The sequence below is a fragment of the Perognathus longimembris genome, chromosome 28, assembly GCF_023159225.1.
Source record: "Perognathus longimembris pacificus isolate PPM17 chromosome 28, ASM2315922v1, whole genome shotgun sequence".
NCBI lineage: Eukaryota > Metazoa > Chordata > Mammalia > Rodentia > Heteromyidae > Perognathus > Perognathus longimembris.
Genome location: NC_063188.1, coordinates 37231807 through 37248136, shown reverse-complemented (window position 1 = coordinate 37248136; position 16330 = coordinate 37231807). Strand labels below are relative to the sequence as shown.

Here is a 16330-nt window from a genome sequence, read left to right as displayed (position 1 = left end):
AGTTCAGTTGGTAAATTATGTAGTAGAATATGGTATTGGAAGGCGAATTTAGAAAATATCTTGAGCCAGAGTCAGGTATGGTGATGCACGCCTGTAATCCTAGCTGAAGATCATGATTTTGAAGCTAGCCTGGGCTATGTAATGGGACATTGTCTCAGAAAAAAAATTGTTATGAGAACCAAATCTCACTATAGAGTTCATTTCTATATCAACAAGTTAAACATTCCTAAGTCTCTGCTTAATCACCTTTAGGAACAAGAGTGCTCATTACCTGAGTCATACAGAATTCCTTAGGACTGAAGGTGGAGAATAGCATACAATTTAGTGGTACCTGCACAAAAGATTTGGGCTTGGAGTGATGGCTTATTAAACGTTGTCCAGACTTGGAAGGGAGATATTCTAAATATCTTTGAGATGACAATGGAACCAGAAGGAAGTCAATGAGCCCTACTTGATTATTCTCTGCTCAGTAACGCAATGTCATCGTGAACAGCAGAACATTAGCTTTCAAGAGCCTGTTTTCTTCTGAGAACAGTGGCTGTTACCATGGTAACCAGACTGGGATGCTTCCCTTCAGAAATGGCTGCTGAGCAGTGTAGCTCTGGTTAGCTTGGAATAAGTAAATGTAGCTCAGGCAAAAAAGAAAAAATGTGATGGCAGAGCAGAGATACAATTTTACCAAATGCCTAAAGACACGATGAAGCCCATTCAGGTGGCAAGAATGCAATCTAAATAGCAGAAGTTACAAAGAAACCAGACCTGGACTTACTCTAGAAAGCTGACTTATTCTTACTAGGGACATTGAGTAAAATGATTAAGAAGAGCCTTCACCGCCTCACTTCTCACTTTGGCCCTGCAGTCAGAGGAGATCATGGAAGCCAGAAAGATTGAGTGGCTTGCCTTACTTCATGGAGCTTTTGCTTTGGCTCTGAGTTAGAAAAGCCACAGGTCTACTCAACAACTTGAAAATAGAAATATTTTCTCAGAGCTATCTGAGTAGTAACACTTCCAATCCTGGGAGGTAAATGAGAATGGACATAGTCTCAAAACCCATTAAGGTTGGTCCCAACCAATGGCATCTTTCCCCTGTTGTCATTTTTTATGTCGTTTTGAAGCCCTGAGTTTATTTTGAAAGAAAACAACATGGAAATGCCCTCACTGACCACAGAATTCCAGGTTTAGAAGATTAAATAAGAGAAGTGAAATGATCAGGTATGGTCACATCAGCCATAGTGAGTGACTAGGTTGATTCTCCTTCCTTTCCTACTCAAAGGCCCTTATCCAGTGCCAGACTTAAAAGTCCAGCTATTACAGATTGAAGAGTCCTTCCTTGGTGATTTCTATGTTTGCCCTGCAGAGCTCTGAAAAAAAAAGTTGGTAGGCGCTGATGGTTCACAGCTGTAATCCTAGCTCCTCAGGAGGCTAATATCTGAGGCTTGCAGTTCAAAGCCAGCCCGGGCAGGAAAGTCCATCCATGAGATTCTTACCTCCAATTAACCACCAAAGAACTGGAAATGGAGCTGTGGCTTAAGTGGTAGAATGCTAGCCTTGAGCAAAAAGAAGCTCAGGAACAGCACCCAGGCCCTAAGTTCAAGCCCTAGGATGGGCACAAAAGAAAAAAAACATCCATGATATCCCAAGGAAGAGAATAAGTTTCTCTAGACCAGTAGCAAGAGAAGAGCAAGTGCTGACAGTCTGGCCTAGGGAGTAAGGTATACTGTTGTCTCTAGTGCCAGGCACTTCTTGGTCTTCCCATAATTGGGTAAGGAGGAAACGATGGGTCAGGGATAGATTTTTCACAATGAATCTTGTATCTTTACCTCCTAATGTTAGGCTATAAATTGTTTTGTGTGTGTGTGTGTGTGTGTGTGTGTGTGTGTGTGTGTGTGTACACAAGTACAGAAAATAAGATGATCCAATATTCTTACATGTTACTATTACCTGTCTAAAAAGAAGTCCACATGATTTGACTATCCAGCATGGATTTCTTGGCCCCAGCACCTATAGGGTCCCTTTTAGCACTTCGGTGTGGTACAAGTACTGATAAAAATATGGGTAGAGTTTTTTTTCTGCCTGGGTAATTCCAGAAGCAAAAGCCTTTGTCTCTGTCACCTCCTGATGATTGTTGTTTTACTTCTAGAACCCACCCACTGGTCCCTATCCATCCCTAGTACCAGTCACAACTGCTGTAGTATCTTGGACCTATCAACTGCTAGAGCCCTGATCAAGGAAGCCTCTGTTCGTGGGGTGAGGTTAACGGGTGGGTTCTGGGAGGAGGGTAAGACTGTAGTACAGATTAGAGACTTAGGGAGATGGAGCCAGTTTTTCACTCAATGAGCCTGCCTGTTGTTTAGCTCTATTGTATAGGGTTCTTCTATCTCTCCCTTTGTCAGCTGGACTCAAGGGACAAGCTGGGAATTGTATAGGATACAATTGGTCTCTATCTACCATTCCATTTGATGAAAGCCCTTCCTTTCCTCCCTTTGATGAGTTCCCAGATTCACACTGAATTTCCATCTCATGGAGCTGGCTCTTAAGGCGTGACCAGAGCATGAGAAAGGAGGGAGGGCTTAGGAGCTCTTGGATCCTGCTTAAAGAGACAGCATCAGGATCACTACAAGTCACTAGAATGGGCCTGGATGTAAGTCACAGTGGTCAACTGGTCAATCAGAGAACATTGATGGAAAGGGCTTAAAGCTCTATTATTATTGGCTGCTTGATTTGTTTTGGGAGTTTGAAGATAAATGTAACTCTGAACTTTCTTCCCTTTGCTTGTATTTTGTCCATCAGACTTGATTACGTTCATTTTAACACTTGATAATAGGTAGTTTGGGGTTTTGATCCACAGTCATAAATTTGTTCTTCCAAACAAGATAGCAAGTTCATTGAAAACAAGATTAGACTTTCTAATTGCCTTCTGCCTCTCATAGTGTCTAAGTTACTGCTATTACACCTAATGCTTACTCTGAATCAATGTAAACACAAATGGAAAGACAACACTGGCTGTGGAGGACCATTGCTTTTCTATATGATCACTTACCAAAGTGAAGAAGTTTAATCCAACTGAGATATATTGGGTAATATTTTACTATAGAGTTCTTTTCTGCCAACTTTATGTTGTCACAGTTTGTAATTAGCCTTAACTTTGTCAATCATGGGGGTCGGGGGGCTCTAAACTAGCGTGCGTGAGTTTTTAGGCTATTGCTCACACATCCCCAAGTTCATTTCTTGTGTGGTGCGAATTCAAAGTCAATCCAGATGGGCCTTTTTAGAATGCTTCAATTGTCAGCTACTTTGATGAAAAGACAATTTCTTGCGTGTTCTGATGTTTTTTCTCAGTTGGAGTTCAAAATTTGATTTGTACTTGGGCAGAATGACTGAGATTCTTCCTTGTGCTGAATTGCAATGCCCTCAGAACACATACTCCATCCTAGTTGTGAAGAGATGAGCATCTGATCTGTTGATATTGTTGAACTAGCAGTGAGGGATTGAGCTCTTGAGCCAATTGTTTCAGTTTCCACGCTAGAGTTTCATTAAAACTTATGTCCTTTTTTGAGTAGCAGTGGAACAGAAAAGAGAGTGCTAAGTTATCTGAATACTTAGGAAAACTGGAAGAAATGGATGTAAAAGAAAATGTCAGTGATTTGGAGTTGCTCCAAAGGCTTCACTCTTTTTCACTCACAGAACACATGATATTTTGTTGTTATTTGGATGGTCATCAAGTAATCACATACAAAAGGTGATAAATCATTTGTCAAGGATGATAAAAATCATTCAGTCATTTGACGATGAGAGGAAAAAAACTGTCATTACTGTATGATATATAGGGGACATAAGCTAAAACTTCCAATGGAATTCTCCATTTGGGTAGCAAGAGTTCAAGTTTCTCCATTCCTGATCACACCTGCATCACCATTTAGCTCTCCCCAGGATAAAAAGGCTGGGGAGAGTGAGTGGGCCCCCAAGGGCCACTTGTTAGGGTGGATGACTCTCCTCACCCTAGGCTAAACAAACAGTTCTGCCATTGTTCCCTAGATCTGACCCCCTCCCCACCCCCAGACCTCAGGCCCCTGCAGAATACTAATAAGGCTCCTGAGATCTCAGGGCAAAACAAGGCTTCTTTGTTTGGGGGAACTAGGGAGGGCTCTGTCCAAGCCCTGACCCTGTGCTGGGGAGAGAAGGAACAGTGAGGTCAATGACCCTCCCACCCCCAGGCTTCAGAGACCTCTTTACTACAAGAGTCTCAAAGTTCCAGGGAGTGGAAAGGAACAGGACCAGCAACAGAAGAAACGAGCAGTGCTGTTTACTTCCCTTCGTTTAATTTATAGGACCTTCACCTGTTGAAAGACATCAATTTTTAAAAATGTTTTCCCCAACCAGCAACCCATTTCAGCTATCATACTTTTCTCTCTGGTGTACAGGTGTAGATGTGTACATTTGCATAAGCATGAATACCATGGGCCAGCCTCAATGAGTTACTCTCACTAAGCACGCTTACAAAGTCCTGCAGAGTGAACTCAACCTTCACTCAGAGCAGCACAGCTACAAACTCCTTGCTTCTAATGGAGGCCAAATTTCCTGGCAGCAGTGTTCTGTACTTGGCTTGGCTTCATCTCTGGCATAATATAATGTACAATTTCTTTGAAGGAGAGGCTCTTTGAAGTCTAGAAAAGGGCTGTAATTTCAAGGGATGGGAAATAATGAATCTCCCTCATTTTGTGGTTCTGATAACAGAAGCAAATGCCTCTACCTCCACTTTCCCAGGATAGAGATAATTTGGTTCTTCAAATCTGTTCATATGGATGCAATTTGGTCCTAGACAAATCATAACGTTCAAACATTCAGGACTAAAATGAAACTCTGCTGATATTAAGAGGATGAGACAATGGACTCCTATTTCCTCTGGTACCCTGTTGTAGACAAATGAGTTTGGCCTGAATATAGAAAAATCCAAACCAAAGAAGTAGATTTTCACCCAATAAGAAGTCATAAAATGCTTATCCAAAGTTAGCTCTTTTCCAGTATATCTGCTAATTGTATGCTACATTAATAAATACAAAATGGTTTATATACATGTGTGCATACATATACATTGTATATTTCATATACTAGCTGATATATGTATATATTCACACATCCATATATAAATTCAGAATATTTGTCTAAAGAGCTTGATATTTTTATTTTTCTACTTTTTATAGGTTTGGGAAGAGACCAGAGGAAGCTTTTACAGTCATCTACTTGGCATTTAACAAGTTTCATTGACACCTTAGGAAATGGGACTAGTACTTGGGACACAGCTGCTTCCAAAGCCTATGGCTTCTTGTGAGCCTTTCTTGTTACTCAGAAACACTGGCAAGGGGCTGTAGGCTGCCAGGTCTGGGGAACTTGGGGACTCTTAGCACTTTAACACACCGATGTTATCAGGCCAAGGTATGTTTCCTTGTAACAGAAAGACATACAATGATTAGCTGACTATCTAAGGTATCTATGTAGCTTCGTGACAGAATCTCTGGACCTCAGTGTAGTTAAAAGTTGCAACATAGGCCACACTGCAGTATAAAGAAAGGTAAAGAATTCAAACAAGTTGTCCCCAACTAGGGAAGTGTTTTAACTATTGTGTGTAATAATGATGATATTCCTGTTATCATTTCTTGTCCTATGCCAGTTTCCATCTTGTCTTTGTACTGTTCCCCATATGTTTAGACTAAGAATTGAGCATTCCCTACAACAAATGAACACATGTTCAGGAATGTCCAAGATAATACAACTTCTCATTTTTCTCTCAATATTTGAGCTGTGCTTTTAGGTCAAATCCTGTCAGATAATAGCAACGTACATATTTTCCTCTCCTGGAACTCCAAGTGCATTTTTACTCCCTGGAACCACTTACTTAGCTGTTTGGAATTGTTCATTGACAATAATACAACTACCTAGTTAATTTTTCCTCTGTAAAGTGAAGAGTCTCATTTGGCAGTCTTTTATCTTTTCTCTAACACCCAGCACTATATACATTCTAAATACATTGTGGGAATTAAAGGAAAGGTTTTATTTTCAAAAAGGAAACAAAATAAGAATTCTTGATCATCCTCACATTCCAAAAGCCAAAACCTCTAGATTCAGCTGCTTTTGGACTCCAGGCTGACCACTCTCCCTGTGCTTGGGAGCATAGGGCCGTAAGTAGATGAAATACCTATTATGTATTCCTGACTACTACCCCTCTTTCTTCCCCCAGGTTTGTTAGAATGCTGTGCAAGATGTCTGGTAGGGGCCCCCTTCGCTTCCCTGGTGGCCACTGGATTGTGTTTCTTTGGTGTGGCACTGTTCTGTGGTTGTGGACATGAAGCACTCACTGGCACAGAAAAGCTAATTGAGACTTACTTCTCCAAAAACTACCAGGACTATGAGTATCTCATTAATGTGTAAGTACCTGCTCTCCCACACCAACATCTCTTTTTCCCCTTTTCCATTCTGGAGATACAAAACTCATCAGTACCTTCATGAGCCAGCCTGAGTCTTCCATCTGTGTAGAGATTTCACCCGGGCCACATCAGAAGCCCCAAATAAGGGGAAATGTCAGATTCAAATGGAGGAGATCTGCCTTCCTACCAGCCTCCCCACCCGACACCTTCCTGGTTTTCTCATATGTTTTCATTTCTGCCAGGTGTGGTTCAATTGCTTGAGTTGCCTCCACAAAATGACAGGTATCAGGAACCCAGGGGAGGCACAATGACAGAGAGGAGTCACTACTCTTGGTTTGCCACACTGCTTGTCTACATATGCTCAGGGTCAGTGGGTTAGTAGAGTCTCTCCAGCTCCTACAACAAGTCAGGTTACTGTTTCTGTCTAGCTCTTCTCTGCTGTGAGGGAGTATCTCTGGTAAGTCAGGAAAGGAAATTCTCTAGGTTGCAGGTTAAGTAAGGGATAGGGGAGGAGCCTGTCCTTACTTACTCCCTGTCTTCATATACAAGGTGAAAGCAAGGAGAAGCCTAGTGATTCATCTGAAGAACCTCCAGCCTTGGGAACTGTGAGAGAAGAGCTGGGTCCTCAGTAAATAAGACTGCTCTCTTTGGTCTGTCTCTTACTATAGGATCCATGCCTTCCAGTATGTCATCTATGGAACTGCCTCTTTCTTCTTCCTTTATGGGGCCCTTCTATTGGCTGAGGGCTTCTACACCACCGGCGCAGTCAGGCAGATCTTTGGCGACTACAAGACCACCATCTGCGGCAAGGGCCTGAGTGCAACGGTAACAGGGGGCCAGAAGGGGAGGGGTTCCAGAGGCCAACATCAAGCTCATTCTTTGGAGCGGGTGTGTCATTGTTTGGGAAAATGGCTAGGACATCCCGACAAGGTGATCATCCTCAGGATTTTGTGACAATAACAAGGGGTGGGGGATAACTGGGCGTGAGTCTGTGGCCTCATCCCCACTCAAAGCTAGGTCCTTTCTAGGTACTGGCTTTTGAGTGAGGAAGTGATGGTTACAGCCGAACGAGATGGTCAGGAAGAACGTGGTGCCTGGCTGCTCAACCTCATCTTTCAAAAGTTCTCTAGAGTCTGAGTGTGGTAGGTCACACCTGTAATCACAACTTCTCTGGAGGCAGAGGTTGGGAAGATCACTGTTGGAGCCCAGCCTTAGGCAAAAAGTTATGGAAACCCCATCTCATCAAATAATTCATCTGTGGTGGTTTATGCCTGCCTTCCCAGCTATATGGAGGATGATAGCAGTCAGGTCCACCCAGGCAAAAAATGTGAGACCCTAGATAAAAAAATAACCAGAAAACAAAAGGGGATGGGGGCATGGCTCAAGTGGTAGAGAATCGGCCTAAAACTTACGAGGCCCTGACTTCAACTACCAGTCCCAAACCCCCAAAATAATGTTTCCTAGAAATTTTCATCTCACACCAAAAAGCTTGAGTTTTGTAGATGCTTTGTACTATCAAACCATTTCTAAACCAGCTGTTGGTGTCCTTGTATCCCAGTCCCGCAGAGACCACAGAGTGGGTCTAACTGTACAACAGCCCAAAACAGTGCTCAAGGGAAGGAGATATGAACACTTGATCTGAGATGAGGGAGGGGAGGTCATAGATATGAAATAATTGGCTCCAAGGTGGAATGCCCAATATTCTGGGATCCTACATTGTTGAGGCTCCCAGAGGGAATTAGAGCAGATCTGCATGTGTAATGTTTTATTTTTTTCTAGGACCTAGCCATATGTCTAAGTGAGAAACACATTGGTTTTTCAGTCACTATAGTTAAATATTTTGTGGGCACTGAATACCTGTGGGTCGCAGTTATGTCCTTTTGGGGCCAACAGTTAGCTTAGAAATGTTTTTGTATCTGAAATTTGAATCTCCTATTGGCTTTATTAAATGACTAGGGAACAAATATCCTATGACCGGGAATATCTTGTGAGATCAGCCTAAGGCACAGAATGGCACCACTTTCTTTCAAGATCTATTTTGATTTCTTTACATCTTATCCACCAAAAACAAATCCCCTGAAGCCTCTCTAACCCAGGGATCCTCCTCACTCCAACCCCCACCTATTCCCCTCACTCTCCATCACACTTAGGGCCAGTTCTCAAGGAGATACTGCCAATGATACTTGGCAGAAGTGCCCTATTCACTAATTTCATTTGGAGGAGATCCTTGGAATCTGGCTTCATTGGCACATGCCACTCCAGGATCTCCCGGTTTGTGTTTTAGCATCTGCAAGCTGATTCTGACTTCTAACCATGTCATGTGGATTGTTTTAGTTTGTGGGCATCACCTATGCCCTGACCGTTGTATGGCTCCTGGTTTTTGCCTGCTCTGCTGTGCCTGTGTACATTTACTTCAATACCTGGACCACCTGCCAGTCTATTGCCTTTCCTAGCAAGACCTCTGCCGGTATAGGCACTCTCTGTGCTGATGCTAGAATGTATGGTGAGTTGGGCATGGGTATCTTTGTTCCCCTACCAAATGTGGAAACACCTATTTAGTTTTTTTTTTCTTTTCTTACAGTAAGGAGGGTGGTGGTCATGGGGGAAATATAAGATGGTGAATGCGTGGGTCCATTATCTTCACACTGAAACTGGAGAGATTTCTTCCCAGAAAGGGAATTTGGAAGTGGTGAGAGTTTTCTTGGCTGTTCATAGTGTTCTACTCTGGTCTATTTATATTCCAAAGCTCAAAGTAGCTCATTTCTATAACACAATAGTTTACACCTGTTCAACACCACCTTTGCTTTTGTGTAAATTGTTAGAAAAAAGGACCCTACCCTGACTGTTGTCAGGTTCTGACATTATAGCCAAGTTGATTATAGAGGGGAGAGGGCACTGAAGGAGCCTCCATGTGGCCCTATAACTCCACAAGGGACACCATGGACCATCTTGCATCTTTCTTAGGTGTTCTCCCATGGAATGCTTTCCCTGGCAAGGTTTGTGGCTCCAACCTTCTGTCCATCTGCAAAACAGCTGAGGTGAGTAGGCCATTTGTGCTATTTTGCAATGGAATGTTTAATACCATGGGAACTTCCACCCATGCTCTTCAGTTTTAAGGATTATGATTCCTCCTTGCTGGATTTAGAATGAGAAGATTTCCCTTCTAAAAAACATTGGCTAAGAGTGTCTGAGTCAATGAGCATAGATGGTTAAAAACACACATTTTCCTTAGAGCTGAGTAGGAAGACTTACATTCCAAAATTCTCCTTAAAAAGAGAAATGTGTAGCTTTAGATAAAGATAGAGCTTTGTGGCAAAATTCCCCAAATGAAAATTTTTACTTTTTTAGTTAAAAACTTTATTAAGAGAATAGGCTGTTCAGAGACATACATAGGTTCTATAAAAACACTTTAATTTTGGAGTTTCTTAATCTCCAGTGAGAGGTAAAATAAGTACATTTGAAAAAGGGAAATACTTTATTGAGAACAGTCATACAAAAATGAGGCAGGGAAATAAAATTAAATCCTGGGGAGGAAGGAAGTAAACTATTTCTTAGAAAGTAAAGCATTGGCTTTAAGTTTTTGTTCCAAGCACTACCATACGGAATGAGCTAATTATTGGGGAGCACTATCCCATTTTATGAATTTTCTGTGTCCTGGGTGCTGTGGGCTAGATGTTATAGTGTACTTTGCAGAATGGGAGGGCTATACTTAAGGAAATGAAGTTTTAGAGAAAACACAAGGATGACATAAACCCATTATTGGGGAGCACTATCCCATTTTATGAATTTTCTGTGTCCTGGGTGCTGTGGGCTAGATGTTATAGTGTACTTTGCAGAATGGGAGGGCTATACTTAAGGAAATGAAGTTTTAGAGAAAACACAAGGATGACATAAACCCATCCAGAATGCTACATTCACTATTTACAGTGAAGAATGATTTTTTTCCTGTATCAAGAAATAATACTTTTACTTTCTTCCTGCAGTTCCAAATGACCTTCCACTTGTTTATTGCTGCATTTGTGGGGGCTGCAGCCACACTGGTTTCCCTGGTGAGTTATCTTCGAATGATCTTAGCAAATAAATGGTTCTACGGTAGCTTGGATACAGTTATGGCGACAGGCATGAAAACACATACCTTCCAGCCTTGAAATGTCAAAGAGAAGCTAGGGAAGAGTAATAAAGGTGTAGATTCTATTCTCTGCTTTGAGTTGGCAAGGCAGAATGCCTTCATAAATCAGGAACAAGTACAGTAAAGAAAATGAATGGAGCTGGAAATGTGGCTTAGTGGTAGAGTGCTTGCCTAGCATGCACGAAGCCCTGGGTTCAATTCCTCAGCACCACATAAATAGAAAAGGCCAGAAGTGGCACTGTGGCTCAAGAGGTAGAGTGTTAGCCCTGAGCAAAAAGAAGCCAGGGACAGTGCTCAGGCCTTGAGTTCAAGCCCCAGGACTGGTAGAAAAAAAGGAAAAAGGAAGTAAGATTTTCCCAGGAAATATAAGATCCCTGGGTTCAACCCTCAGTGCCACCAAAAAGAAAAAAAGATAAAAGGTAAACCAGTGCTAGTGGCTCACACTGTAATCCTATCTGCTCCAGAAGCTAAAATCTGGAGGATCATGGTTCTAGATAACTGTGGAAGAAAAGTTTGCTTGACTATCAAATAACCAGCAAAAAGCTGGGCTGGAGATATGGCTCAAGCGGTACAGCACCAGTCTAGCAAGCACAAGGACCCGAGCTCAAACCCCGGGACTGCCAAAAAAATGAGGGGAAAAATAAAAGGAAGTAAGAGTTTGACAATTATGAATGATCATGTTCAATATTTGCAAAGAATATATTACCAAGTGCTTTGCAGTCATAATATTGTTAATTCTCAACAAAGTATGACCAGATCAGGGACAAGAACATTATGATTTTACATGATTTGCTGTAGCCTAGGATCCTATGTACTATAAATATGAATCCATCTTAGATACTGTCTAATGAGTTTAGTTGCCATCAGGGAAATACTGAAAGAACCACCTAACAGTATTAGAATTGTTATGACTCGAATGTAATTATATGTCCCAGGTCCTGCTGATAATGTTAACAGTATAGCAATAGAGAAGTACACTCATTGTAACAGCTGACAAACCTGGGACACTAAATGGCATGATAATTTGCATGAAATCATTGAATAACCAACCAGGGAATGGACAAGGGTGAGCTTGCAGTCCCCCTACTGTTCAGTCATTTGTACAAAGTCAACTAATTTCTCACTTGCTAAAATAATTAGATGCATTAAAGCAGGGGAAATATAGTGCATAGTATAGTTGCATGAACTACAACAAGCACCATGTGCCGCCAAGCCACTCAAACATATGGCCAGGGCAGAACTAAGGTGTAGTTCACTTTCTTGAGGAAAACTCAAGGCTATAATCTAGGGCCATGGCTTTAGTGGTAGCAAACCTAAGCTCAAACCCCAGTCCCACTGAAAATTAATTCAGTACTAGTCTCCTAGAAGGATGTGTATCAGACAGGATTTCTAGTCAGATGTATAAGGAGAGCCTGGGATATACTAGTTGTGTTTTGTTGTTGTTGTTTGGCAGAGTGGGATTTTTTTCCTTTATTGACTTATTATTTTATTTTCATTCCTCCTCATTCTCAAAAGGATTGGAGGAGAAAAAGTTTCCTGTTCTACTGGCACTCATCTTCCTTCTTCTCTTCCCTACAGCTCACCTTCATGATTGCTGCTACTTACAACTTCGCCGTCCTTAAACTCATGGGCCGAGGCACCAAGTTCTGATCTCTCATAGAATTTCCCCTTTCTCTAATAGCAAGGCTCTAACCACACAGCCTACAATGCTGCATCTCCCATCTTAACGCTGCCTTTGCCGCTGTCTGGCCCTCGTATTACTTGATGAGTATAACAAGAAAGGAGAGTCTTACAGTGATTAATGTCTCTCTGTGGACTCTCTCTTACGTACCTCTTTTAGTCATTTTGCTTCATAGCTGGTTCCTGCTAGAAATGAGAAATACCTGAGAAGGTCACTCCCCAACTGCAAGTCTCAAAGGAATGGAGCTCTAATTCAGTTTCCTAAGGACCAGGAAGTGCTTTCTTCTCAAAGGAAAGTGCTTTCTTCTCTGATGGAAACGAAGTGGGAGGAAAGATGCTCAGGTAGATAGAAGGAATGTCCTTGCTCCACTTGCCATCAATAGGGGCTAAATACATTCCCTTTGGTGTATAAACCAGAGAATTCACTTCTTGTCTCTCTATTACCACTGAACATAAAAGGAAATAAAAGAATGCTAGCAAAACAATAAGAATGTTTGCCCAAGTCTCCCTATTGCAGCTGGGAGAAGGGGGTTGAAGCAAGGATCTTTCACCCTTAGAAAGAGAGCACTTGACCCCCCATGGCAATGAACTATTTAAGCCCTAACTCAGCCAACCTTACTTACTTCATAAGGGAGTGTAGTATCTATGTAGACTAAGGGGATTATCTGTCCTTACACCTCATTAGGAAGAGAAACTGTAGTGTCAGCATCTTCCCATTCCCTGCTCCTGGATAATAGCTACCATGACAACATCATGGTTTCTAAGGAGCTGAGAATAGAAAAAAACTAGCTCATAAAGAAAGAAGACTGGTGTAAGGAGGAGCAGTGCTGGTGGCTAACAGTGTAACTTGAGCTGGCCATTTGGTAGAGTCTGGTTAGATAACATTTGAATAGCATGTCTTTTTTTCTGATAATTAGTTGTGTACTCTGGTCTCTGTCCTATCTTCACAATGGTGCTCTTTTCCTGGGGTTTTATCCATTCAGTCACAGTAGGTGATTTAAAGATCTTGATTTGTTTCAAATGATGCACATCTCATATTTTCCAACCTGTTTCTCGTTTGAGATTGTATCAGAAAGGGCTGGAGAATGATTCTTTGATTATAATTATAGTTTTAAAAAAGAACAATTGGACAGTAAGCATCACAAATGATGTTTAAAAGCCACTAGCTCCAGGAATCTACTGAGACTTTTTTTTGGCAAGTATTCTGCCCTTTGCAGAAATTGATTTGATGAATTTGAACCTCAATTTTAATAACCCATTTGATCATTTTTTCTGCCTAATGAAGATGATTTTTCCTCAGTGATATTCTCTTGGCATGCTAAAAGTTAGGCTTAGCATAAAGGTTACTTTCTCCTCCTATAGATCACATAACTATGCCCCAGCAGTCAGCTATTCAGTTGGTAAGCGCCCATGGAAAAGGATCAAAAGAATTTGAAACCTGGGTAGTTCCCAGATTTCAGTCTTTTCCTATTTTTGTTAACTTGGGGTTAAAAAAAATCCAATTGGTTTTTATTGAAGGCAAGATTTTCACTGTAGCTCTTTTGTTGCAAAGAATTGTGTTGTTCTTTCCTCCCAAAGTGGTTTCAGCAATGTTTAAGGAGATATAAGATCTTCACGATAAGACACTTGATACTTGTTTTCAGACCAATATACAAGATAAGCTTCCAGGCTGCCCAGAGCAAAGAGAGGAAAAAGTTCTGTAAGAAACCAATCAAGATCAAGGAAGTGAAGTAATCCATACATTGTGTTTTGTTTTGATTCAATAACAGTGAATAACCAACCCTTCCCTGAAAACCTCACATGCATACATACACACATGTACACACACAGAGAGTTAATCAACTGAAAGTTTTCCTTCATTTCTGATATAGAATTTTGATTTTAACACGCATAAAGAATAAACTTTTAGGAACTTACCTTACAAAATGTATTTTATAAAATTAAGGAAAATAAAATTAAGAATGTTCTCAATCAAACATTGTGTCCTTTGAATGAATTGTTCTGTTTGACTTCCCAACAAGAATGTAAGGACTATACCTAGTTTGAGGAGAGTGTTTATTTTTCAGATCATCTCAAGTCGTTCAAACACTACTATGAAATACAGAGTAGATAAATCACTTCCATTTGTAATAGCTGGAGACACTCAGAAGTAGAGGTAAAATAAACCACCTTCAAAACTCAATAATTACATTCTGAATTTGTAATATAACTGAGGTCTTGATAATAAATCATTGTTTTGTTTTGTCTTTGAAGTTGGATTTCAAAATATTCTACTCATTCAGAATCAAATGTGATAACTTTGTCAGTGTAGTAAGCATTGCCTCTGGCATGTTAAGAATAAAATTATTCTTTAAATTGTTTGGATATTCTAATAACAATATATTGATGCTTCTTGCATGACAAATAATTATGCTTACCTGAAAAGTACCTGATGGAAGGTTTAAAGTTCACCATTTATGGGGCAGAAAACATGTGGCAGGAACAATGTAAATTACCACTATGGTTGGGCAGTATTGAATTTAGTGACACCTTAGCTCACTGGCCCACATGACATATAGCATTAAAGGTGTATCACAACCCCAGGTTAGAATTTGGTATTCTTAGACAAAATTCTTATGACCATTTTAAAGCTAACTTAAAGCCAGCCATCAGTGACTCATGCTTTAATCCTAGCTACTCAGGAGGCTGAGATCTGCAAATCAAGATTCAAAGCTAGCCCAGGCAGTAAAGTCTGTGAGATTCATACCTCCAATTAACCAGCAAAATGCTGGAAGTGGAACTGTGGCTCAGGTAGTAAAGTGCAGACCATGAGCAGAAAAGCCATGTGAATTCTCAAGGCCCTGAGTTCAAGCCCAGTACTGACACACACACACACACACACACACACACACACACACACACACACACACACCTAACTTTAAATTAGCTATAGATTTGTGATTCCACAATTGTATCTTGCACGTAACATGATAAGAGGAAAAAGGAGACAGCTGGAGATGACAAGTCAGTTGAAAAGCTCTATTCACAAACTAGTTTTGAGTTGTAAGCTTTGATTTCTGCATCACCACAATTAATTTGCAAGTTAGTCTGGTTGAATGACTTTAAGACAAAAATGAAGAAAAAATATGACAAGGCCTTATTTTTAGGTCCTGGCAAACAATGGCACAGGACAGTATTTTGGAAAGTTGATTCAGGATGTTACAGAGTGAACGCATTTTTGCCTCAGAGGAGTGAAAGCCAGTTACCAAGAAAGCTGTGTTGTCCATCTGCCCTTATTTGGTTTTGCCCTCTGGGACAGATCTATAGATGGAGTTTCTAGTCTCTCAGAAGCTTAGAGCATCTCCAGTTTATCAATTGGGCCCATTGTTCTTAGCTCTCCCACACACCATAAACCTCCTTTCTCTGAACTGAAAGAGCCCTCTTTGTGTTTCAATCAGCCAAAGATCAAGATGCAGCAGTACACACAAGAAATATTTTCTTACAGCAACAGTTGTGTGGCTTTTCCTATCTTCAGGGTCAGAACTGAGTACAGCTATGCAGTGTGTGGAAGCTGAGGCTTTGTCCAAAGGAACATTCATTCATTCCTTCTATGTACATGAATTAAACCTCTCCTCAGCTTTATGCTAAGTCTTTGGAGATGGAGTTGAGGGCATGTGAGTGATGATCTTACACTCAAAGATCGCTCTCACCTTCAACCACAGCCGAGAAGTCTTCCAGGGTAGACTCAAGAGGAGGTAGAGAGCATACAAAACACAGTTGGACTGGCTGACTGTCATGGGCATCTGATTTCTCCCCTCGATGTGTGGGAGATGTAGTGGTAAAGGGTCATGACTTCACATGTCTCTTGTTTTCTACAGCCCCGATAAAAACAAAACTTCAATTTAGAGTCCTGAAAACTTGTGACTTGTTCTCTATGTCTCACCCTGCCTCTATCTTACATGTGACAGTACTTATGCACACAGCCGTATAATGCATGTGCTTGCTTACACCCACACAGTCATTTGAGAAGTCAGAAGGCACAAGGATCAGGATTTATGTAAACAACCTATTCAGGCTGCGTTTTTTTCTTCTCAATCAAAGCTAAATCTGAGAAGCAAGG

At 41.0% G+C, this 16330-nt stretch overlaps 1 protein-coding gene across 4 annotated transcripts in view; it reads left to right on the top strand.

Annotated features, from left to right (window-relative positions):
- Plp1 (proteolipid protein 1) overlaps positions 1-14201 on the top strand; it is a 112458-nt gene extending 98257 nt beyond the window's left edge. For all 4 annotated transcript variants that reach the window (XM_048336752.1, XM_048336754.1, XM_048336753.1 and 1 more), the window contains 6 exons: positions 6236-6422; positions 7091-7247; positions 8757-8925; positions 9387-9460; positions 10406-10471; positions 12130-14201. In XM_048336752.1, the coding sequence (XP_048192709.1) occupies positions 6236-6422; positions 7091-7247; positions 8757-8925; positions 9387-9460; positions 10406-10471; positions 12130-12201 (725 nt within the window). In that variant the 3' untranslated portion in view covers positions 12202-14201. The remainder of the gene's footprint in view (positions 1-6235; positions 6423-7090; positions 7248-8756; positions 8926-9386; positions 9461-10405; positions 10472-12129) is intronic.
- Positions 14202-16330: the final 2129 nt, after the last annotated feature.